The sequence below is a fragment of the Perognathus longimembris genome, chromosome 1 (assembly GCF_023159225.1).
Source record: "Perognathus longimembris pacificus isolate PPM17 chromosome 1, ASM2315922v1, whole genome shotgun sequence".
Taxonomy (NCBI): Eukaryota; Metazoa; Chordata; class Mammalia; order Rodentia; family Heteromyidae; genus Perognathus; species Perognathus longimembris.
In genome coordinates this window covers 85584245-85608831 of record NC_063161.1, presented here as the reverse complement: position 1 = coordinate 85608831, position 24587 = coordinate 85584245, and the positions used below count along the sequence as shown (strand labels likewise).

Here is a 24587-nt window from a genome sequence, read left to right as displayed (position 1 = left end):
TTGGTCACAGAGTCCTACCCTGGCCATCCTGTGCTTGTTTCAGCTCCACATTCTCAGTGAGTCCCAGCCCAGACTGCAAGAAGCAGGCCAGCCACCGGCCCAAGTGCCACAAAGAAAAGGACATGTGCCTAACAGTGTCAGATCTCCATCAACCCCCAATTCTGAGGTGGTTTTGGACTTGAAGGGAGGGAAGAAAGGTAAGTGGCACCTGGCAATCACTTTCCTATTCACATCCTCTCACATCTTACAAGCAGTGGCTGGACATGCCCTATGCTCCCTATAGCTACTCAGGGCAGAGGGACCAGAGGCAGCTCGGAGTCAGCACTGGGGCTGGTGAGTGCAGGTGTGTTCTCTGAGCACCTACCTCCAGTGGGTTGCTATAGAGCTCCTTCTCCTACTGACAAAATATCCTTTTAAGCCAATCGTCTTGTTGGTTAGCAGCTGTGAAAGCAGAGGATTGTGGCAACATGAGACAGGGAAGGAGCCTAGAGCCTTCCTCCTGGGTGGTCACGTGGCCTGCTTCCCAAGATGTGTCTCAGCGGCCTGCAAAGCTGTGCACCACAGCCTCCTCCCCTTGCAGCCTGTCAAATACTTGAGTCCAGATCACTTTTGGACACTGTTTTTCTCTTATTGTGAAGACAAGCTGTAACATACAGACCAAGTCTCACCAGCTCCACACCCCACACTCAGGAGCATTGTTTTCAATTAAAGTGCTGCTGACGCCCCAGCTAACTGTTCTGTGTACAGATGACACCAACGAGATCCAGGATATCATCGAGCCTCAGAGAGACAGTCTGGGGCTGCCCCAGGATCCAGGCCAACCACAGGCTGCGGCAGGCAGGCTTGGTGCCGGCTTTGTGGGAGCTGGCAAACTTGGCCCAACTACTCAGGCACCAGCCGCACTGCTGGCAAGGCCTGCAGACCAGGAGCCTGAGGATCCTGAGGATCCTGAGCGGGAGCAGCTGGTTATCCGAGACGGGGAAGAGCAGGATGCTTCGGAGGAAGGTACGCGGGGCTCTGCGATCCTCTGTACCCCGACTCATCTCCTAAGTACTGGAAGTGTCCCCTTGAATTTCACTGCAGGGCAGTTTATTTTTGTCTACATGTATTAAGTGGGAGGCAGGAAGGAAGGGCAGTGCACACCAGCTTTAGCTTTCAGAAGAAATGAATGCCAACAGGAAGTTCAGAGGACTTTACAAGTCTAGAATGTTGAGCTGGAGACTTAACAGAAAATGTCTCAAAATAGGCAGGCTACCCCTTGCCTGTACTTTTATTGCCACCCCATGTGTGGTATCTGTGCCTGGCAAATAAAAGCATGGAGGGAAGTGATTGGGGAGATGGAAGTTTGTATATCTTTGAACACAGAAAAAAAGAGCCCCACTTTGTCATTTAATAGTGGGAATGTAAGACCTGCAGAGTATTCTGGGATATAATTCAGTGTCTTAAATCTGTTAAGAACTTTGCATTCCATCTGGGCCTGGAGCACTTTATGACGCATCCATTGGCTCTCATATTGCCTGTCCAGGGCAGTGTGGAAGTACAGAAGTGGGCCTGGGCAGCATAAGGTCCATAGGATCTGCTTTTAGATGCGTGTAATGATCTCATTTGAAGAATAAACCCAGAGCAGATGTTTCCAGGCATGCTTCTAAAGGCTTTTTTCTACCTATTACAGATATGAAATGTTTATTAACCCCTTTTTGGTGGTTCTTACATTCTGCACTAATTTTCTTTTGGGCCTCTTTATTCTTTTGGTAGTGAAGATTGCACTTGCTAGGCTTTGCCACTGAGCTACATCCCAGCCTGAGTCAGTTTTATATAGATAAGGGACAGTTTAATCTTTGGTTCACAATAGCACCTCCATTCTGCCTTGACATCAGTAAGCCCTTCTAAGGAGACACTATTTATTAACTAGAGACCTGTTGTTTCCTAGAAAACTAATGGCTTTTATTTGACCTAGACTGTTAAAAAGGAAATTTTTTTCTTTTTAGTTTTTGAGTTTATTTTGTGGTGCTGGGTCTGTTCAAACCTACTCAGGGTCTTCTGTGCTAGGCCATTTTGAGCCGCCCCCTCCCCCCCATCTCAAGAGCTACACTTGAAGTAGAGCACTTCTGCATGGCACTTGTACTGGAAGCAAGTCTCTTTGTGGACGTGTAATGGATGATTAGGTTAACACTCAGCTGCAGATATGCTGGTGTTCCTGTGGTATCAAGAGGAATGAAGTGGCTTTATGTTTCATCTAATTTAACAGGGAAAAAAGCACCCAAACCAGGAGAGAATGAGTACAATGTGGAAGAAAATGAGGGAGAATCTGAAAGAGACAAGCAGGCCGCCCTTGCAGGGAATGACAAGAACTCAGATGGTAAGCACACTGCTGGAGATGGTGGGTGCCTATTTCTGCTCCTTCACTTGGACTGTCTGTCGATAATAGTGTAGTCCTGCATTTCCAGATTTTTCTTGAGTAGCCTTTGAAAGCAGTAGGGTGGTGGAACACCCTAAGGGCAGAGATGCACTTGGCACTGGTTGAAAGATACGTTGGGTCCCACTTTTGCTAATCCACACCGCCCCCTCACTTTCTCTGCCATTAGTTTAAGCTGTACCTCAGTTCTACAGCTTTCATTACTATCCTGTAAGGCTAGACCCTGGCCAGAATCCTGAACATTGTTCCTTCTTCAGCTTATTGCTAGCAGGTCTTCTCAGTCCACTCCTATCTCTTGACACTTAAAAAAAATTCCCCATTCCTGCCTCCTTGGGCTGCAAACCATTTCCTCAATCTTCTTCTGGATTCTGTGCTTTATCCCCATCTGTCCTTTTCTTTTTTCCCACTTGTAATGAATGGTGCTAGGGGTTGAACTGAGGACCTAATACTTGTCATAGTTGCTAGACAAGTATTCTACCACACTCTACAACCCCCTTTATTGCAGTTCAGAGCAAGTATTCATCTCCAAAATAACCAGCAAAAAGCAGGGCTGGAGGTATGGCTCAAATGATAGAGCACCAACAGAGCAAGTGTGAGGCCCTGACACATCTAACCCTAGTACTGGTCAAGGGAGATAAGTAATTGACAGTCTTGGTGACACTGTACCTCACATGATTGTCATTTGCCATTGGAATTAAGGGAACCATGGCTCAGACCCTCTTTAAATGTTTAGTTTTTGTTGGTTCTTTAAGCATGCATTCATCTTGTGTTTAACACTGTGTAGTACAAATACTAGACTTTCTAGAGAACATTTTCTTTGTAAGCTTATACACCATTCCCTTTAAACCAGGGAGAAGCAGCTTTGGGATTTTGGTTCTATGTGGGGATTATCTGCCTAAATAGACAAGAGTCTGAATTTTTGTGTCCCTCACCTTTGGGAACTGTGAGGAGAAAAGAAAGCCTTGCTATCTTCAGACGTCTGCAGATACCTTCATTTGTAATCATTAGAACAATCCTTAATGTTTCAAATGCATGCGTGTGTGTGTTTAATAGTACTGGGGTTTTTTAACTTAAGGCTTTGCCCTTGCTACGCAGGTACTCAAGCCAACACCTTCAGCTCTTTTTGCTTTGTTTTTCAAATAGGGGCTTGCATTTTGCTCTGGTCAGCCTAAATTGCATCCTACTTATGCATTCCATATAGCGTTGGTGATCATGTTCAGCTGCCACTGGCTGAGAGGATGGCCTTTGTAAACGTGTCTGCCCAAACTGGTCTTGAATAGTACTTTCTCTGATCTCAGCCTTCTGAATAGCTACAATTACTTGAATGAGCCATCATTCCCAGTTTAGTATTTAATAATTATAAAAATTACATTTTAAATTTAGACTTGAAAAATCAGTGAGTTTCCATTTGCCCTTCACCTTGGTTCTCTGTTAACCTCTTATGTAATGGCAGTATAGCCCAAATAATGTTGAAGTCCAGTTGTGGTGTATATCACATACTGTAGGGGTGGAGACTGGAATGATCATGCTTCAAGGCAAAAAGTTCATGACTGCATCTTAAAAAGTTGGGCGTGGTGGTGTGTGTCTGTCATCCCAGCTACACAGGAAGCATATCTAAGAAAGATCAGTCTTCAGATAGCCTCCAGCAAAAATGAGACCCTGCGCATAAAATAAAAGCAGAAGTGGGGTGGGGACATATAGCTCAAATGGTATAGAGTACTGGCTAGGCACAGTCCTGAACTCAAAACCTAATATTACTATGTAAAAAAAAAGTTGATATATAGTACTATGGTTTCTCTTTTTTCTTTTTAGTTTTTAATGCTGAAGATCGGAAGAGGGATACCATAAGTTTACTTTATCAGCATGAAAGACAGAATCATACACTCTAAATCAAAACTGGAATTATATCGTGGCAGAACTGAAGAGACAAAACTACAAAAACACGAGTAACTCAGTACTCAGAACTGTGAAATGTGCTACAAAATGTATACCTAAAGATGATTATTGTGGTTTAGTATGTACTTTAGGAAAAAACCAAATCTGTCAGATGTTTTTGATGGTACTTTCAAATATGTCAAAATTGGTGACACTTTTTTGGCTAAAAGTTTTTCCAGTAATGGTGAGTGACTTTACCACTTCTTTATTCTGGTATATACTGTAAGTAGGGGGAGGGAACAGCAGCCTAAAATAGAGCTCCTCTGATATGAAGGAGAAATTAGCTACACAGAGAACTCTATGGGTTTCCTCTGGAGTCCTCCATATGTGCAAGGACCTTAAAGAGACTACTTGCATTATACCAAACTGACTTCATTTATTTTTTAACTATGCTTCATATTCATGAGCAAAGTGAATCATCTTGGTCTCTGCTATTGCAGTGACTGGCTTTTAGACTTCTAACATAAGGTGCTGGCTCCAGACATGTCCACGGCAGAGCATGGGCAGGGAGGACCAGCACTTGCAAGGCAAATGTTGGAATAGACCTTCACTTTATTAGTAAAGAAAAAAGTTACTTGTTGAAGGTTACATGCAGGGAGTTAATGACATCAAGTGTGACTTAAGTTGGGGCCTCTGACATCCAGCACTGAGAAGTCAGTTTTTCAGAGCTAGAAAATACTGAACCAGACCCAGCTCTTGAATTTATTTCATGGGAACCAGATTGAGCACGCCACATTTAAGGCCTAAAATTTATCATCTATACATTCTTATGTCAGCAGCCATAATAATGTTCAATCTTGTGTGTGTGTATGTGTATTGGTCCCGGGCATGAACTCATCAGGGCCTAAGTCCTGTCCCTGAGCTTTTGCTCAGGGCTAGCAATCTACAACTTGAGCCACAACTCTACTAGCTTTTTGGTAGTTTCAGCTCTCACCCTCCTCAGCAGCTTAGGATTACAGATGTCAAGACACCAGTGCCCAACAATGATTAATCTTTCAAGTGCCAAAAGTAACAGGAGTTTTTAAAAGGATATTCATATATTCTATGCAATGTCATGTAAAACTACAATCCCCATGTGCTTATGTTCCCTTGATATCTTAGAAATCCTGTAATTTGAAACTTCTTTTGTGTAAAACTTTGCATGTGTGCCAGCTTTAAGACAAACTCAGGGCCTGGGGGCTGCCACTGGGCTCTTTTGCTCAAAGCTAGCAGGCTACCACTTGAGCCACAACTATACTTCTGGCTTTTTTTTGGTAAAGTGGAAGTGAGTGTCTCACAGACTTTTCCCACCTAGGCTAGCTTTAAACCATTACCCTCAGATCTCAGACTCTTGAGTAGATAGGATTACAGGCCTGAGCCACAGGGCCTGGCAGATAATTTCTTTGTAAACTGCTGAAATGGTATAAGTTAAACATCTGTGATTCTTAGCTTGTATCAACAGAATGGTACTGTTTTTCTTATTTTTTTTTTTTGGTCAAGAAATTTATTAACCTTTACAAACACTATTTTCACTCAATCATTCATAAAAAATGGTTTGATTAAATATGTAGTAAAGCCATGTAACACTCATCAATGCATTCATTAAGACCAGTTTCAACCATGGAACTAATAAACCACTTTAAAACAGCAGTTTTCACTAATGTCAATGTAAGGCTGTCAAACAAAGTTTTCCTTTTAATGGAGTTGTTATCCAAGAAATCCATTCCACTTCACATATATGTACTAAGATGGATGTTTCCTTAAGAGTGGAATCTGAACATGATTTCCACCCCTTAATGGTTACCTTTTCAGTCTCTCAAACAAGTTTCACAACAGGGAAATATTTGTGAACAGAGAAATCAAATTCTGGAGGAACCTGTAAAGAAAATCACAAAGTTATATGTCTGCAGGAGTTCAGACAATAAACACGGTAGACACTACTTTAGAGTTTGTTTTCAAAAAGACTTTGTATTACTACAAAGAAGTAAAAAAGCCTGAAGAAAGAAAAATCAATTAACTTGTTTCTGGTTTATGAAGGTCATCAGAAAAACATACTGAATTAACTTCTCAAAGAGTTAAAAGGAAAATGGAAATAAATTACAGGAAAGTAGATCAGTAGACAAAACTTTGATTTCAGGGTCACTGATAGCACCAAGTAATGACATGAGAGCCATTACTAAAGGGAACAAAAGAAGGGACAGCCAAAGAACAGTGAGAGTAAATCCCCACATAAGAAACAATGTTTTGGCTGGCTGTTTTGCAGGACATCGATCTCTGTTAAATATGCTGATATAGCAGTTCTACGGAGGAAAATCTAAAGAAAAAAGTGATCTTCTGTTAAAGTACTGACTTTCTCAAAGGCAGAAAAATACTACCTACTTCTCCCACAAATCTGTCTTTGTACATACTGTTTCCCAAATTATAGACAGTAATTTACATGGGAAGGGGGATGCAAACTAACAACTTAAGTCACAAAGTATCTCTTGACAACATGGCAAGTTTTCTGTTGCTGAACTTATTCTGTAACACTTGTACATCTTACTCAAAACATGAGTTTTCAAAATGATTTTCCACACATCACAATATTTTCCACACAATGTATTTACCTTTGACTCTTTTTTGTGACCTCCTGCCAATAACTTCATAACCACAAAGTTGGGTTTGGCAACCTTTAAAATTCTATTGACCTAAAATATGAACACCATTAAGCTGTCATAAGATGCACAGTCAAAATTTATATGATAGATACATATAGGAACTTTGCATAATAATGTGTTGACGTTTTTAATCAAATAAAGGCAGCTTACATGATACTTATAAAAATATTTATAAGAAATGTCTTACATGCATATTTGCTACCAACATATCAAAATGTCCATTTATTACATACAGCTCAAAAACTTCCAGAAAATAGGTCAGCCATCCTAATTATCACTCAAAACCTGAACTGCCCAGAGTAGTTTCTAGGCCTTCAAATGACACCTTTACCTCTCCTAGACTTTAGCAAACAGATGACTATCATTGAAGTAGAAAAAGATCCATCCACAGGACCAAATTAACAAGAAAACTTGTGGGTGGGGACAGGAGGAAAAGCTGGGAGAGAGCAAAGAAAGGGGCAACACTATCCAAAAAGAAATGTACTTGTCACCTGACTTTACATATGATACTTCTAATAACAGAGACTTTCTCCAGTCAGCTGAAACCTTGCAAGAGCTACTCTAATTTGTTTCCATGAAAACAAAAGAACATTAAGCTGTCCAATCCTCTATAGTAGTGCAGTACAGTGTTTGGAGCATAAGTCTTGCAGTCAGGCTGTGTGTTTTCTAATCTCAGCCTTGCCACTGACTCGCTGTGAACCCTCTGCAATGTCTCTAATCTCTGCTCTCAGTTTCACCATCTATACGAATGAAGATAACCTATCCTAGCGAGATTAGTTGTAAGGATTAAATGAGTTAACGTAGACTGTAATGTGCTTCATAATAACACTTCAGTCTGTTCCCAAATACAGTGCTCACTAGATACCATGCAGAGCCGTATACAGTGATGTTATGCAATATAGCCTAACAAGGCATTTCTGATCGTATATGTATTACATGACTGTACTAAGAGCTTGGACCATGGCTGGTAGGCAGTACGTGCCCTAGAAGTAGTAACTGTCATTTCTAACATTTGTCTAAAAAGCTTCATTTGAACATATGAGTAATAACAGGACTATGCTTAAGATTCCTCTGCAGCCTCTCTGGAAATGCACATTACCACAGCCCAGGGCTGCATCTTCAACCTCAGGTCCAACATCCACCTGCCTAGGGAACAACTCTATTTTTAAACATCCAATGGGCACCAAAATGTAACATGTCCAAAACTGAATCCAGCCCTGCCTGCCACCTGCTCCTGCTCCACTGGCAGTTTTCTACCTGCTCAGACAAAACCTTCAAGGCATCCTGACTGCGCTCCCATCCTATAGCTAACCTATCCATCAGTCTAAAAGAGTTGGTCTTCAAATATAAAGGAAATTAGTGTGTGTGTGCGCGCGTGCGTGCACACACACACACATCAGTTCTGGAGCTTGAACACAGGGCCTGGGCACTATCCCTGAGGCTTTTGTGCTCAAGGCTAGCACTCTACCACTTTGAGCCACAGCTCGATTTCCTGCTTTTTTGGTAGTGAGGAATCTCACACTTTCCTGCCTGGGCTGGCTCTGAACCATGAGCCTCAGATCTAAGCCCCGAGTAGCTAGGATTAAGGTATCAGCCACTGGCACCTGGTAGCAATCGCTTTTCATTACCTCCATTACTACCATCATCTCCCAACTGGATTAGAGCTGTTATTAACTCCCTGACTGGCTCCCTGGATTCCACCCTTTATCCTGATACAGTCTATTTCCAACAATGTGCCACAGCCCTCCTTTAAAATGAAGACATGATCTTTCCTTTGCCCAGGACCCTGATAATAATTGTGTTGCTTTCCTCGCTCTATTGCACCTGTCCCTCCGAGTTCTCCAAATACTCCAGGGACACTCATGTCCCTTGTGTGTCAGTTTATAGATGGCTCTACTCAAAAGGGTCCATCACTGAGTTAACGTGGGATTTGGTTCTTTACCTAGGCTTAATTCGAAAATCACTTAAAATACCTAGGTTTAGGATATGTCTGGTAGAGTGCTTGTATAAGCATTCACAGAGCTCTGGGCTTAAGGGCCAACACAAACACTGTGTACACGTGTGAATTCCCTTCACCTCCTATAGCATTTCCCATCCCTGCTTTGTTTTTTGTTCATGTGCAATGACCTAATGTACTACATAATGTATTTAATTACAGTCTGCAACCCAGGGCCTCCTTCCCCCTTCCATGTCAGTTATTTTCTGCTAGGGATATTGTAGGTTTTCAACAAATCTTCATTGAATAAATTACATTTTCACTAAATGAAAAATAACATCTATTTCCAGGTACTTCCTTTAAACTTTTACATTAATATATTTATTAGACAGCCTATATATGGTATATAAAGTCTCTTTCCTATTGCTATTCTCCAAGACCCTCAGCTCCCCTCCCAAGAAGCAAACACATCATTCTGTATCCTTCAAGACATAGACTAATATGAGTAAATCTTGAATAATGCACTTTTCTTTGTGTCCCCACCCCCCTTTTTTGAAAAGGCAGTAGACTATACACTGTTTGGGGAAATTATCAAGACAATTTTAAAATTTATTATACCCTAAAGAACAATACACAAAACAGATTTACCATAATTTCTATCAGTCCACTGGTGATGAACACTAGAATTGCTATTACATTTTTGCTATTAGAGAGCCCAACAAAGTGCATACCTTTATATAGCCGTCACTTCTCTAATTTTCCTATGTGTGTATTTGAATCTATAAGATAAATCCCCAGAAGCAGAACTGCTGAGCCTAAGCATTTGTGATTTTTGGTAGATACTGCTACATTATCCCTGTAAGGAAGCTGTTAATAATAAACACATTGTCTCCAAACAGTATACGTAGATTATAGGTAAATCTATAAAATGAACATTTCAACAAAATTAGGGCTATAGCAATTACTAAAATAATGCAGTTTTCTAAAGCAAACTTTCGAAAACAAAAGGTTTAAAGTAAACCTTTAAATGATGCAGTTGAACAAAATGTTTTATATTTAAGATTTAAAACAGGTTAGCAAAACTATTTGAAATCCTCAGCAAAAACATAACAGCCTCCATTTACTAATAATGTGAAGTTCGCTATTATAATTAATGCTAATCTAATACTTGCTGCTAAGCTTATCCCCTGGAGGTACAGTGAATCTAGGCTTACCTCATGGTCTGGGCTGGGAATATTTTCCAATATTATTTTTGCCTGTTGAAAGTGCTTACTAGCTGCCACATACAGCTCTGGAGACTGAGGAGGAGGGCTATATTTATTGAGATCAGACATTTCCTTAAAAGGAAGGAAGATTATTATTCAATATGCTTAACACAGAAACTCAAGAGTACCTTTTTAATCATAGAACTCTATATTGACTATTCATATAAAGATATTGAAGCAAATACTTCGCTCACCTTCCTACTTTTTATGTAGCATTCCAGTCTCAACACTCAGTCTCATAATTTAAATAATTGCTAATATGAGAAGTACACCTAATGAAGCAAAATATTTTCACTCTAAAATTGTTACTTAATAACCAGCAAGTCTGACTATCTAGTTTAACAAGATGGCTGGCTGGGTACAAATAGCACATCTCTAAGAGGACCTTCAAATAACCTTCCTGAAAAATAAAAACTTAAATGCTGTTGCTGATGTACAATTTAAAAATGTGAAGTTTGTAGCTTTAATATATTTTTTGTAACAAAAACTAAACAAACTGGCTTAAGTGCTGACCTGAAAAGCTATTTTGTAAGGCTTGGATGTAAATAATTGGTTGAGGTCGGCAATTTGTATATGGGTGAGACATAGCTTCCTTCACTGCCTTCTGTTTAAGTTTTAAAATTTGAAATGATCCCTATGTTTTTAATGTCAGAATTGTCTTTTCTTTCCCCTTCCTTTCCTTCCTACCTTGCTCCCTCCCACCTTCCTATACCATGTCACCTTTGTTTTAAATACATTTGTCTTTTGGACCATGAAAAGAAAATAACAACCTTCCTGAGGGGCTCACCTTGAATTGTAGATAGTGCACTGGTGGTGGTGTCATCACACTATTGAACGGAGCAAACCTATGCTCATACCGCACTTGTTCACTATCAAGCTCAAATTTGGGTTTGCGCACTTTGCCATCCATGTCAAATGCTACCATGGTCTAAAGGAACATGGAATAAGAAAAGGAAAACATGCAAAAGTTATCACTAATGTAGACTTGAAAACAAATCAATTCCCTGATATATAAAGAGTTGAAAAATGCCTTAGAAACAGAAGAGAAAAAATCACCTCTTAGTATTATTTTTTTGTTGATCATGGAGCTCGAACTCTGGGCCTGGTTGCTGTCCATGAACTCTTCAGTTCAAGGCTACCCTCTACCACTTAAGCCACAATGCAGTCTCATGGACTTTCCTGCCTACGTTGACAGTGAACTTAGATCTCAGACTCCTGAATAGCTAGGATTACAGGTGTGAGCCAAGGCACCCAGTTGGGTGGTGGTGGTGGTGGTGGTGGTGGTGGTGGTGGTGTGTGTGTGTGTGTGCTTCTTTCTCTCTTTTTTTGCCAGTCCTGAACTTTTTTGCCAGCTTGAACTCAGGGCCTGGGTCCTGTCCCTGAGTCTCTTTGTGCTCAAAGATAGCACTGTACCATTTGAGCCACAGCACCATTTCTGGTTTTTTCTGTTTATGTGGTATTGAGGAATCGAACCTAGGGCTTCATGCATGGTAGGCAAGCACTCTGCCACTAGGCCATAGTCTCAGCCCAGTATTAATTTTTTTATGTGCTATTTTTTTGTTTTGTTTTTTTGCCAGGCCTGGGGCTTGAAACTCAGGGCCTGAGAACTGTCTCTGGCTTCTTTTTGCTCAAGGCTAGCACTCTACCACTTGAGCCACAGCGCCACTTCCAGATTTTTCTATATATGTGGTGCTGAGGAATCGAACCCAGGGCTTCATGTATATGAGACGAGCACCTTACCACTAGACCATATTCCCAGCCCTGTGCTATGTTTTATTCAAAAAAAAAAATCTTAAGTTCCATAGTATTATTGCCAAAGTACAATTACACCACATGCACGTCTTTCTTTCATGTTTCACACTTTTGCAACTACTTCAAGTAAAAGCTTCAAATAAAAGAAACAAATAGCATGTAATTTTCATGAGCACAGGCCTTGATTTTTTTGGCCAGTCCTAGGGCTTGGACTCAGGGCCTGAGCACTGTCCCTGGCTTCTTCCGGCTCAAGGCTAGCACTCTGCCACCTGAGCCACAGCGTCCCTGATGGCCGTTTTCCATATATGTGGTGCTGGGGAATCGAACCAAGAGCTTCATGTGTAGGAGGCAAGCGCTCTTGCCACTAGGCCATATTCCCAGCCCCATAGGCCTTGTTTCTTAAGCATCCTCTTTTTGCTTTATGGATTTAATATGCTATAATCATTTCAAAGAACTTCTTGACATGCCTAGTGCAACTTAAAAATTAGTCCTTACTATCTCTTAGAAATGGCCTACTTCAGTTAAGCCTCTCATTGTAGGGTCTATTCCCTTCCTAATACAGACCTTTAAACACACAAATTCCACATCTTCAACAATCCTAACTATTTATCAGAAGTAGCTCTTTTACTGCCCACGTCACACATATGTCATATGGCTTGTGTGGCATTAACTAGGCATGTGTGCGATGTATTCAGTACAAAGAATGTGACACACAGCAAGGTTCAAGTGCTTGTTGAAAACAACTAGAATTGAAAAAGGCAATTGAAAAAGGCTTTAAGCAGATAGGAAGAAAACAAAGGTAACAACAGAATCTGATAGAATCATGGGGAAAACGTTCATAAAATATACTGCATAATATAGTTAGATAGCAAGTGGGGTTTCATTTTAATGACTTACCTTAAACATTCCAGCACACATGTTCTGATAGGCTTGGCTCATTGTGATCTCACGGCTCAATGGGCGAACTGTAGAGACAAAAATATTCCATATTTACTCTCCCTACCCTCTTAAATTTTTGCAAAAGAAAAACTAATTTTTAAGATATCTGTTGGGTGCTGGTGACTCACATCTGTAATCCTAGCTACTCAGGAAGCTGAGATCTGAGGGTCAAGTTCCAAGCCAGCTCAGGCAGAAAGTTCCTGAGATTCTTATCTCCAACTAACCACTTAAAAACAAACAAACAAAAAAACAAAAGAAAAGCTGTGGCTCCAGTGGTAGAGTGCTAAACTACAGCAAAATAGCTCACAAGCAGTATCCAGGCTCTGAGTTCAAACTCCAGGACCAGCATGAAATAAATAAATCTTCCAGATTATTCACTAAAATGTAAAATGCAGTTCACTCCTACCACCTGAGCTTTGGTGAAATCTACAAATGATAAAATAGAACTGAAAAGCTAAACAATATTATGTTCCCTAAGTAGCTAATACTATAAAATTCCAGTTAGAAATTTAAACTTTTCTGAATTCACTTCAGTATATAGCAACTTAACCTAGTATATATAGGAAACCCACAAACAGTCATTCTATTCTCTCAAAAATATCCACCCAAAGTACTTTATAATAAATATAGTAACATCTATACTACGGTTCTCTAAGTGACCAATGGCATCGTCCTTTGACAATCTCTTTTTTCCTTATGGTTTCTGGACCAGATCTCTCAGGAGCTGTGATTACCTTCCCACACCTACTATGTTAGTTATGCAGTAACTTCTCCCCTGAGCCACAGCACACTGTAAAAGAACAGTGGATGCCTTTTAATTTCCCTCATCTGTTTTGTCTACACCACAGGCTACTTCTGGATCTGAGATGGTCAGATATATGGAACAGTAAAGAAAAGTTAGGACAGGAACCAAAGGCTGTCTCACCAATACTAGAACTCAAGTTTCTGTACCTTCTAATTTCTGAAGGGATAGCAAACAAGAACTAAAATGTAAACATTAACTCACTTATTACAATTCATGAAGAGCTCTCCATCTGTTTGTCAAAGCAAAATGCAACGTAATGTTCTTTATTTTCTAAGTGTAAAAGTCCACAGAACTAGCTAGGGTAGTACATACCTCCATTTCTAGCACTTTTTAGGCAGGAGGGCCATGAGTGTGAGGTTAACCTGAGCTACATAGGGAGACCCAATCTAAACAGGCACACACACAAACATAGTCCACAGTACCTTTCTTTTTTTTCTTTGTTTTTTTACTGCTACGGCCTTTCTGTTGCTCTTCCATTATCCTTTCTTCTGCCATTTGAGACCCATCAGCACGACTCAGTGTTGACATCAACCATGCATAAAGGAATTCAGAGAGATACCTAACAGGTAAAAAGTATTAGCAAGTGGTAGATGTCTAAAGAGACAGCTTTATCAACACTATATATATTAGTCACAAGGTATAATGTTATTTTCTTTTTGGCACTAGTTATTGGATGTAAGGTCTCAGGCATTCTAATAAGCACATGCTCTGCTACACCATCATCTCCAAGTGGATAGTTTTATAATGTTCTGAGGTTTAAAAAAATTTATCTAACTTGATAATCAGAGTATCTTATAAAAAAATGAGTATTAAAGCAATTAGCTTTTCCTTTCTACATTTTACACATTTCAAAAGACTTTTTTGGTAATGATAAACATACATATAAACTAAACAAATGCCCATGAAACCAAACCTTTTACTATCAGGACACTTATCACTTAAGTCTATTTATGCAAGTTCTCTGTGTGTGTACGTATTAATAAAAAACTAAAGCAAATAACTTAAAAATTATTTAAAAAAAACATCAAAACTCTTAATGGCATTATGTCAAACTAGTCTTAAAAATAAGAACATTCAGGGGCTGGGAATATGGCCTAGTGGGTAGAGTGCTCGCCTCACATACAGGAAGCCCTGGGTTCGATTCCTCAGCACCACATATACAGAAGATGGCCAGAAGTGGCGCTGTGGCTCAAGAGGTAGAGTGCTGGCCTTGAGCAAAAAGAAGCCAGGGACAGTGCTCAGGCCCTGAGTTCAAGGCCCAGGACTGGCCAAAAAATAAAAAATAAATAAGAACATTCAAAGTTATAATTTACTTGTACTTGCTCAATAAAAAATGCAAAATAGAACATTCTACTAGATAATTTTCAGACATTTTATCAACATTACAATTGGCTAAGCCAATAAAGCAGTTCAAATTTAAGAGATAAATACATACGTTTTATAATATAATCAGTGAAAAGTAAAATTAAGGACCATTACTATATTGAATGAAAACTAATAAAGATTTGCAAGAGATTTTGTGATCTATAATGATACCTATTTCTAAAATTTCCACAAAGATATAAGGCACATAAACACATACAGAACAGGATATTTTAAAGCAAAATAAACACTAGTCAAAAGATATCATTAGAATGCCTTAAATGCTATACTTTGAAACAAAACAGGACAGCTAAGGTAAAAAGCAAGATACATTTTTTTCTCATAAAAAGCATGCAATGTCGTATGGAGACAATATGCTTGGCACTGAGTTTAAGAAAAGCACCACAGGCTGGGAACATGGCCTGGGCTGGGAATATGACCTAGTGGCAAGAGTGCTTGCCTCATATACATGAAGCCCTAGGTTCAATTCCTCAGCACCACATATACAGAAAAGGCCAGAAGTGGCGCTGTGGCTCAAGTGGCAGAGTGCTAGCCTTGAGCAAAAGGAAGCCAAGGACAGTGCTCAGGCCCTGAGTTCAAGCCCCAGGACTGGCAAAGAAAAGAAAAGCACCTATTATTTTTCCTTACCACACTGCAAATGTGGTAGGGAAGGTCTGTAATTTGTATTTTCATTCAGTAAAGGATTTTGATAGGCAACTCATAATGCCTTTTATATTTGGACCTTCTATAACCTAGGGTCAGATGAGTGAAGAGATGACAGGATTCAGGGCTGTCCTCTCAAACATCAGATTCTTCAACCACTTTTATTAAATGCTGTATTAAAATTCATACACAACCACATTTAAGGAGAGTGAGAACACTGATAGTATCACTTATTCTCAAACTGTCATCCACAGGCTGATAGCAGCACCACCTGGGACGTAGTTAGAAATGGAAATGACGGTCTCACAGTACATCTACTAACCCAGGGGTTGACAACAGGGAATATGCCCAGTAGACGATTCTACGGAATGTTACCATTTAAGAACCACTGTGTCTGCTGATGATTTTTAAAGGGCATACACACAATCAGGAATCATATTCATGAACAACAAGATTATTCTGCAGGCAACCAATATGTAATTTTGAACCCAAAAAGCAGTTCAGAACTAATATGAAAGTCACAGACTATTTATAGACAACAATTAAAGTTTCTTCTGCTAAGAAGAAAAGAACCGGCTTATGAATGTATTTGTAATGCTACTTTGTCATTAATTGGTTGAAATAAAATTCTACTTCTTGGTGTAAAAAGGCATATGAAAATTATATTTTGATCTGAGAAATGAAGAAGAAAAGTTTCTCTTTAGCTGTTGCAAACCAGGAAGAAAAAGAACTTGAGGATACTTCCCAAATAAAAATCAATAGAAGCTAGGCATGCTTGTAATCCTAGCACTTGGAGAAAGCTGAGACAACGTTAAGGCCAACCAGGGCTACTTAGTAAGATTCTATCTCAAAAGAAGTAAAAAATATCAACTGTGAGCTAATAACAAAATGTGTTCCACGAACTATATAAACTCCTCTCGGTAAGGGTCATTTGGTATTACTTTTAGTCTTCCTCAGAGCAGTGACTCCAAAGAAGGCATTTCTAAATTACATTAATTCAAATATGAGTTTAAAAGGCAAATTCGAAGTCTCCAAAAGCCTAATATACCAAATTTTGATGTTTGTGTTGGGCAACTCAGGACATCATTCGCTTCACACTGTCTCTGTTCTTTGCCAGACTAAGATAATACAATATACCTAAATTCATTAACATTAAATTCTCTTAAATTATTTTCTGTCGATGACAGATGGTACATGCTTAAGGTATTTTCAAAGACCCTATTCCTAGATTTTCTTATCTCATCATCCAGTGAAAGGGGAGAATGACTATGCTAAGGATCATCTCTCAGTGCTTATGCACAGCTACGGAGGCCAAGGTGCAGGGCACAACTAAAAGCAGTGACCATCCAGCAGGTGATTTCTCCTCAGATCTGACTCCACCTGCTTTCACTCTAGAAGCATACCCACCCATTTGCTTCCAAAGAAGTTGAAGATCCTCAATTAATCCATTTACTTTGGAAACACAACTAATAATTTTCTCAAAAACAGGCAAATGGCTAGAAAAGCGTGGGTGCTATTACAGCACTAAAGACATTAATATTGAGCTAGCTCTGATTTTCAATAGATTTTTTTTTACAATTATACAACAACTGACGTTAAATGAAAAGGCATTACACTTTATTTATAGATGCTCTCTCAGATCTTATTTACACTACCCATACACCAAATTGATCTCAAATTGTACTCTTACCAGTATATGTAGTAGTATTCGTGCATGCTATAGAGTTCCAACTCAAAGCCACTTAGGAGATACTGTATCATAATTCGAAGGTTATGGTAAAGGACCCAGGTTCCTAAACAGGCCAAATGTTGCCTTTGGGGTTCCTGTTTCAACAGCATAGTGTGAAGTGCTGCATCAACCTTCTCTGCCTATAAAAATCAAATGTCACAAAATTGGCTTTTTATTTCTTCTAAGTAATAGAGCTTTAACATCTTAGTGGAGCCAGGCAGTAGTGGCTCATGCCTAGAAAACTAGCTACTCATGAGACTGAGATCTAAGAATTGAGGTTTGAAGCTAGCGAGGGTAGGAAAATCTAGGAGACATCTATTTCCAATTAACTACCAAAAAGCCAAAAGTGGAGATGTAACCCAAGTAATAGACCACTAGCTTTGAGCATAAAAGCTAAGGGACAAGACCCAGATCCTGAGTTCAAGTCCTAGCAATGGAACAAAAAAAAAGGAGTAGAGAATTTAAATGTCATCACTCAAGGTACTCCTACTTTCAAATGCATTGTTATTTAGGTTTAGATCCAAGTTCTTTTTTCACAAAAGTTACTATTTAATCACTCCTTAAAAATACATCCAGTGCAAAATGGAAGTATCTCTAGCCTGTGTGTGGTGGTGCAGACCTTCACCCCTGTAATACCAGCTTCCCACAAGGCTTAGGCAGGAAGATTGCTGTGTCCAGGGGTTTGAAATCAGCCTGGCCAACAAGAGAACTTTTAAAACGACCAATCAAAAACCCTCAAACAAGTGAGTGCAGGGTTTTAGTTATTAGTTAATATGGTTGCTCACAAACTTAAAATTAGTATTATAATATAAACTTGCCATAAAATAGTTCTATACATACTTTATAATTTATCCTCATTATCAAAAAATAACTTCAAATGTCTTATTCTTTTCATAAACTCTTCCTTTGGTATATGAAAGTTAAATTCTAAGTAAAAAGTAAGTTCATTTATAGTAAAAAGTTAAGATACTCAAGACGCTGATTTAAAAATGGATTGAAATATATCTAAATTAAGTATGTGAGTTTGTGTCTTTTTTCCTTTTTGGAAACACGGTTTTGGTAGCCCAAGCTGGCCTTGAACTTGTAATCCTCCTGTCTCAGCCTTAGTACTGGAATTACAGGTATGTGCCACCACACCTGGCTTTGAGATGTTTAATTTTAGAGAAGACTACCACTTAACTCTTACCTCATCTTGCAAGGTAGCAAATTCCTCAAGAATATGACCAAGCTTATCTCTCTGACGAGCTCTGTTATGTCCATGGATCTGAATAAGACTACAAAAAGGCTGTAATACATACATAATTTGTTAACCTTCAATAGAAAATTTCCTTATGCTAAAAAGACATAAAAAGACATGCTAAAAAGATTTGAATCCTCAAAATCTGGCTTAAGGAGAAAGATGCTAAGAAAAATCATATCTAAGCATATTTTTAAGTAAATGCTCTCTTTAAAGAATTCTACACAAGAATTTATAAATAACAAGAAAAAAGTGGCTTATATTGAAACTTGCTTTTTCCTATGGCAAAAAATATCTTCCTTCAATCTTTAGACATCTTCCTGCAATGTCAAAAAAAACTTATTTTAAACCAAGAGCCAATATACAAAGGATATGTTAGGGTGCTGCTTCAAATACACTAGAATGCCTGACAATTATATGGCTTCTGTTATACGGCTGAAGTTCTTCTCTTCCTACTATCCACATGTAGCCTCTTCTCATATTAACTTATTTCACTACTCAGACAACAGACAAGAATGGTGCTTGGTCTTAAAACCTATGAATATTTCTTTGAAGTTTAATACTGTTTAAATTTGAATACTTTGATAAACACCCCATTCAAACAATAACTACCCTCCCTATAAGAGGTGTAAGGGAAGTGACATTTGATTATCTTGAAACTACACACTCAAAATCCAAACCTTTTTAAATGCTGACAAGAAACTCAAAAATTCCCATATTTGGGAGCATTTTAAATTTCAGTATTTGGATTAGGGATGCTTTACTGTAAATACTTCAAAATCCAGATAAAATCTTAAGCAACTTTCAGCCCCCAGTATTTCAGACAGGAATAGTAAATCTGTACTAGCATTTCACTTTTCAAACATTGGGAACTTTATAGGATAATCATATGATGAGGATAAAATGCTAGGAATAAAAATGCGATCTCTTCTGGTTTCCTTTCATTATACCATATACTTCCTTCCTACACACACATTTATTTAGTAAATGGAATTAGACCCCAAAGGGCTTTCTGGTCACGTTTTCCATGAGGAACATTTATACAGCTAAGTAAGAAGGACTAAGATAAGCATGTCCTTTTCAGCTGGGAGTCACAATGCCTCAAAGGTGGTCCTCAAAGTACCTAGTGAAAGGTTATCCGAGGCTGCCTCTGTATCTAGTAACTCATCAGGAAGGCTACAGATCATGTTAGTCATTCAAGGGTTAAGAGACAGAATTTGTTTTTAATTTAATCACTGAATAAGAAAATAGACGAAAACAGTGATATTGTAGGATGTAGCACCCATAATTTTCATAATTTTTAAAGTACCCACAACTATTCAAGTTGTAGTTCTTACCCGAACACAGTGAGTCACGAAAGAGTCAATACAGTCCTTAGCCTGGTGATTATTATACAGGCAGCACCTGTAAGACAATAATCACATCATTAAAACCCAAATTTGGGTTTTTTTGGTCATAGGGCTTGAACTCTGGGCCTGGGCGCTGTTGCTAAGCTCTTCAGCTCAAGGCTAGTGCTCTACTACTTGAGCCACAGTGCTGCTTCTGGTTTTTTGATGGTTAATTGGTAATGAATACATTTCTTTTTAACAGTATCATCCCCTCCCTCATTCTCTCCCAGTTTTTCCCCTCCCAACTTCCTCCCCCCAAAAAACTTGTATGTTCATTTCCAACATAGTGTCTAGTGGGTTTCACTGTTGAATTGGTTCACACTTTGTTTCACCATTTCTTTTTTCTTTTTGCCAGTTCTGGGGCTTGCACTCAGGGCCTGAGCACTGTCCCTGGCTTCTTTTTGCTCAAGGCTAGCACTCTTCCACTTGAGCCACAGCGCCACCTCTGGCCGTTTTCTATATATGTGGTGCTGGGGAATCGAACCCAGGGCTTCATGTATACCAGGCAAGCACTCTTGCCACTAGGCCATATTCCCAGCCCCTTTGTCTCACCATTTCTGTAGCACAACTTTAATAGGAATAAATATGAAAACAACTTAAACATCCTATTGCACAGAAGTTAGTAAAATAAGCTCCAGAGTTTAATAAATCAAGTAAGTCTGCATGGATTATGTTTAGATGTTAAAATTCCAATGAGGGAAGAAAAAAAAGCATGTTGCAGAGCATTTACGCATTGTGATGCAATTTATGTAAAGTTTAAAAATAGGTAAAATAAATCTGGGTGGCACACACACAGAATCCCAGCTAGACCGGAGGCGAGACTGCTGGACTACAGACTAAGGATGGATGGAAGAAAAAAGAAAAAAGAAAACTCTATCTGAAAAACAAAAGAAGATCTAGGTTCACAGCTTAGGTGGTTGAGTACCAAGGGTACCAAGAGTACCAACTTCAAACCCAGTATTTGCAATAATAATGATGATAACAAAAATAAATTAGAACATTGTTACATATATTTGGTGATAATATACAAATATAGGAGTGATACATATAAGCTGCAATGTCAAGGTTACTTCTAGGAACAATGTGAGAGCAAAGCATGGAATAAGAGTCAGATTTGGAACTAAGTCAGCAATTCTCAAAATATAGCCTGCATTTCCTTGGAGGTGAGGTAAGTTGAGAAACTTTGTGAGGACAAAAGCCCAAGTACAATTATGATCCTATTTGCCTCTCAAATCTCTCACAAGTATACAGTGCACATTTCCCAAAGGTCTAAGGTATGTGACATCACAGCAGATGGCAAACAATACTGTCAAGTTCCTTCATCCCTGAGTAGGACAACTCTTGAGGTTTGTAACCTACATTGTCTACAGTGCCCCTGTAAGCTCTCTACAAGACTGAACCAAAGTTACCTTTTGTGAACTTTATATTACTTGGCTTTCATTCCTCCTTTTGTCCCGCTTGCCTACAATTACTATCTTCCTGGTCATACTTCCAAAAGCATATTGCTGTGAATCTTGCTCTTAGGGTGTGTTCCCAAGAAAACCCATCAAAGACAGCTCCTAAAGTTTTATATAACATGTGGCATGACTTATGCAACTAATTTTTGGTAAGAATGCTTAAGTACTAATTATTCTTAAAATATTTATATGTTTATATCTTTGCACATGTTGGTTTATTTCACTAAGAAGTAAAAACTCAGTCCTTCCCTTTCCATTGGAAAAGCTCTACCTATTTCTCTTATGACATATTTGTGGGACAGTGATTCTTAAGGGCATAGCTTAATTTGGTTATGTCTGAGTTATTATTTCTATGGGAACTTGATTCCAAACAATTTTTACACTTTGGGCATATAGAAGTAAAAAGAAACTAGGCTAAAAAACTTACTGTAAGTTATATATATATATATGTATATATATATATATATATATATATATATATATATATACACACATACATAAAATGTTTTATAATACTTACTTGGGGGAAAGCACCGGAGGGCTGACAAAAGACCGAAGGGCATCTTTCACCATGTCTTGCATGAGATGAGTTCCAAAGACCTTTTTGTTATCCACTAGGAAAGTGGTCTAAAAAAATAAATGTTATATGTATTATTCATACTGCCACAAATACATGGTCATTACTGAGACACAGTATACCACCTGAAAACATTACAGAATATCATAATGATTAAGAGACAGTGGTAAGTGGGTATCTTTGCTCTCTTCCCAATCTTAGGAAGAAAATATTTAATATTTCATCATATTAAGATAATAGCTATAGGGTTTTTTCTTTTAATATGCTATCTAGCAGGTTAAAGGAGTTCTTTTATTGCTGGATTTGCACATTTAAAAATCATAAATAGATACTTAATTCTCTTATATGCTTTTTTTCTTAAATCTACTAAAACTTAAGCCCCACTTGGTCATAAACTCCACTTAGTCCATTTTATGTTTTTATGCACTGCTAGGTTTGATTTGCTAATATTTTGTTGAAGATTTTTATGTCTGTGTTGATTTAAAAGTTCCTAATGTTTGTAATGTCAGTTTGGCTCTGGTATTCAATTAATTTTTTGATTAGAAGGGTTTTTATTATAATTTAAATTTACTAATAGATACAGGGTTATCCAAACTACTTTGATAAATTTTGGTAGTCTAGTCAGTTAAGAAATAGATCCATTTTATCTAAGAGTTTACATAAGTAAGAGCTAGGTATAGTATTTCTTTTGTTTTGTTTTTTGCCAGTCCTGAGGGCTCAGGCCTGAGCACTGTCCCTGGCTTCTTTTTGCTCAAGGCCAGTACTCTACCACTTGAGCCACAGCACCACTTCCAGCTTTTTCTATGTATGTGGTGCTGAGGAATCGAACCCAGAGCTTCATGTATACGAGGCAAGCACTTTAGCACTAGGCCATATTCCCAGCCCTAGGTATAGTATTTCTATATTGTTCTTTTAAGGTCTTTGTATATACAAGCTTAGTAATGGTATCACTTTTGGGGAAGGGGGATTATATCCAGGGTCTGGTGTTTGCTAGACACGAGGTCTATTTGAGTCACGTTCCCAGCCTACTTCCTTTACTCTTGGTATTAACAATTTTTATCTTTTTTTTATTCTGTCTAGTTAGAAGTTCATAATTGATATTTTCAAAGAACCAGTCTTTGGGTATGCAAGTTTTAGCCTACTTTTCTAGTTCATATTCTGCTCATTTCAGCTCTTTCTTAGTTTCATCTGCTTGTTAATTAGTTCCTTTTTCCTCATCTCTTAAGATGGAAGCTCACATTTTATCAATGTAAGGTATTTCTCTTTCTCTATGTAATCATTTAATGTTATAAATTTTTAGTTAAGAACTGCTACATAGCTGGGATACTCATTCTTCAAATAACCAGCAAAAAGTCAGGCTGGTAGCATGCCTTAGGTGGTAGAACTACATACAGTCAAGGAAGCAAGCCCAATCAAATATGAAGCCCTGAGTTCAATTCCCATACTAGCTAGGGAACAATCAATCTCCCAAGATTTGGTTTAGTTGTGTCTTACAGAATATGTTATATTTTCACTATCATTCAATTCAAAATGTTTTGTTTTCCCCCAAGCTAGTCTCAAACTCATGATCCTCCTATCTCATCCTCCTTGTTGATTACTAGCATGTGCTACCATGGCTGGTCTTTTTTTTTTTTCCCCCTTAATGCTAGGAGTGGATCTTGAACTCAGGGCATCAACCAATTGCTTGGTTTTTTTATTTTATTGGTCCTGGGCTTGAACTCAGGGCCCGGGAGCTATCTTTGAGCTTTTGTGCTCAAGACTCAAGTGCTCTACCACTCTGAACCATAGTGCCATTTTTAGTTTTGAGATAATTTTAGATAATTGGAAATAAGGAGTTTCATGGACTTTCTTGCCAGGGCTGTTTTGAACCGCCATCCTTAGATCTCAGCCTCCTGAGTAACTAGGATTACAAGTGTGAGCCACCAAGGCCTGGCTGCTTGGCTTTTTATTCAAAGTTTGGCACTCTACCACCTGAGTCACATCTGGCCTGTAGACTGGGTAGCTGGATGGTGGATTTTCCTGCCTATGCTGGCTCTGAACCACAATCTTCCCATCTCAGCCTCCTGAGTGGCTAGGATTACAAGTTTGTAAGTTATCTTCCTCTTATGACTATTTTCATTCTAAAATGGTAAGAAAGTTATTTGTATGATTTCAATTTTTGTAAAATTACTACTGTTCATTTTAGTCAAGAATAATCTTAATGGATGTTTAATATTCTAGGTCAATACTTTAGTGCACACTTGTAATCCTAACTACTCAGGAGATTGGGAAGACTGGGTGTTTCAAGGCAAGCCCAAGGAGTTTATGAGATGCCATCTCAGACAGTATAAAACTGGTGGTGTACATGTCAGTTCATCTAGAGTAAAAATTATAAATAGAAGGATTGTGGTTCTGGTCCACCTGACACAAAAAGATCCTATTTAAAAAACTGACATGAGCAAAAAAGGCTGTCAGTCTGAGTGTGGTTCAAATGGTAGAGTGTGGGGCTGG

General features: G+C 38.7%; 2 protein-coding genes across 8 annotated transcripts in view; one reads left to right on the top strand and one right to left on the bottom strand.

Annotated features, from left to right (window-relative positions):
- Window positions 1-4442, top strand: part of Golm1 (golgi membrane protein 1) — a 54479-nt gene extending 50037 nt beyond the window's left edge. For both annotated transcript variants that reach the window (XM_048331599.1, XM_048331591.1), the window contains 4 exons: window positions 44-197; window positions 748-1005; window positions 2249-2359; window positions 4229-4442. In XM_048331599.1, the coding sequence (XP_048187556.1) occupies window positions 44-197; window positions 748-1005; window positions 2249-2359; window positions 4229-4305 (600 nt within the window). In that variant the 3' untranslated portion in view covers window positions 4306-4442. The remainder of the gene's footprint in view (window positions 1-43; window positions 198-747; window positions 1006-2248; window positions 2360-4228) is intronic.
- Naa35 (N-alpha-acetyltransferase 35, NatC auxiliary subunit) overlaps window positions 1-24587 on the bottom strand; it is a 95777-nt gene that overhangs the window by 26749 nt on the left and 44441 nt on the right. For 2 of the 6 annotated variants that reach the window (XM_048331576.1, XM_048331573.1), the window contains exons 14-23: window positions 22041-22147; window positions 20013-20079; window positions 18625-18723; window positions 17400-17578; window positions 14107-14243; window positions 12838-12905; window positions 10976-11116; window positions 10138-10260; window positions 6937-7017; window positions 6135-6206 (exon numbers count right to left, since the gene is read on the bottom strand). In XM_048331576.1, coding sequence (XP_048187533.1) covers window positions 6147-6206; window positions 6937-7017; window positions 10138-10260; window positions 10976-11116; window positions 12838-12905; window positions 14107-14243; window positions 17400-17578; window positions 18625-18723; window positions 20013-20079; window positions 22041-22147 — 1062 coding nt within the window. In that variant the 3' untranslated portion in view covers window positions 6135-6146. Of the gene's footprint in view, window positions 1-5993; window positions 7018-10137; window positions 10261-10301; window positions 10585-10958; window positions 11117-12837; window positions 12906-14106; window positions 14244-17399; window positions 17579-18624; window positions 18724-20012; window positions 20080-22040; window positions 22148-24587 lie in introns of those variants that run through there. The other 4 variants (XM_048331556.1, XM_048331548.1, XM_048331564.1 and 1 more) reach the window with 3 other exon arrangements.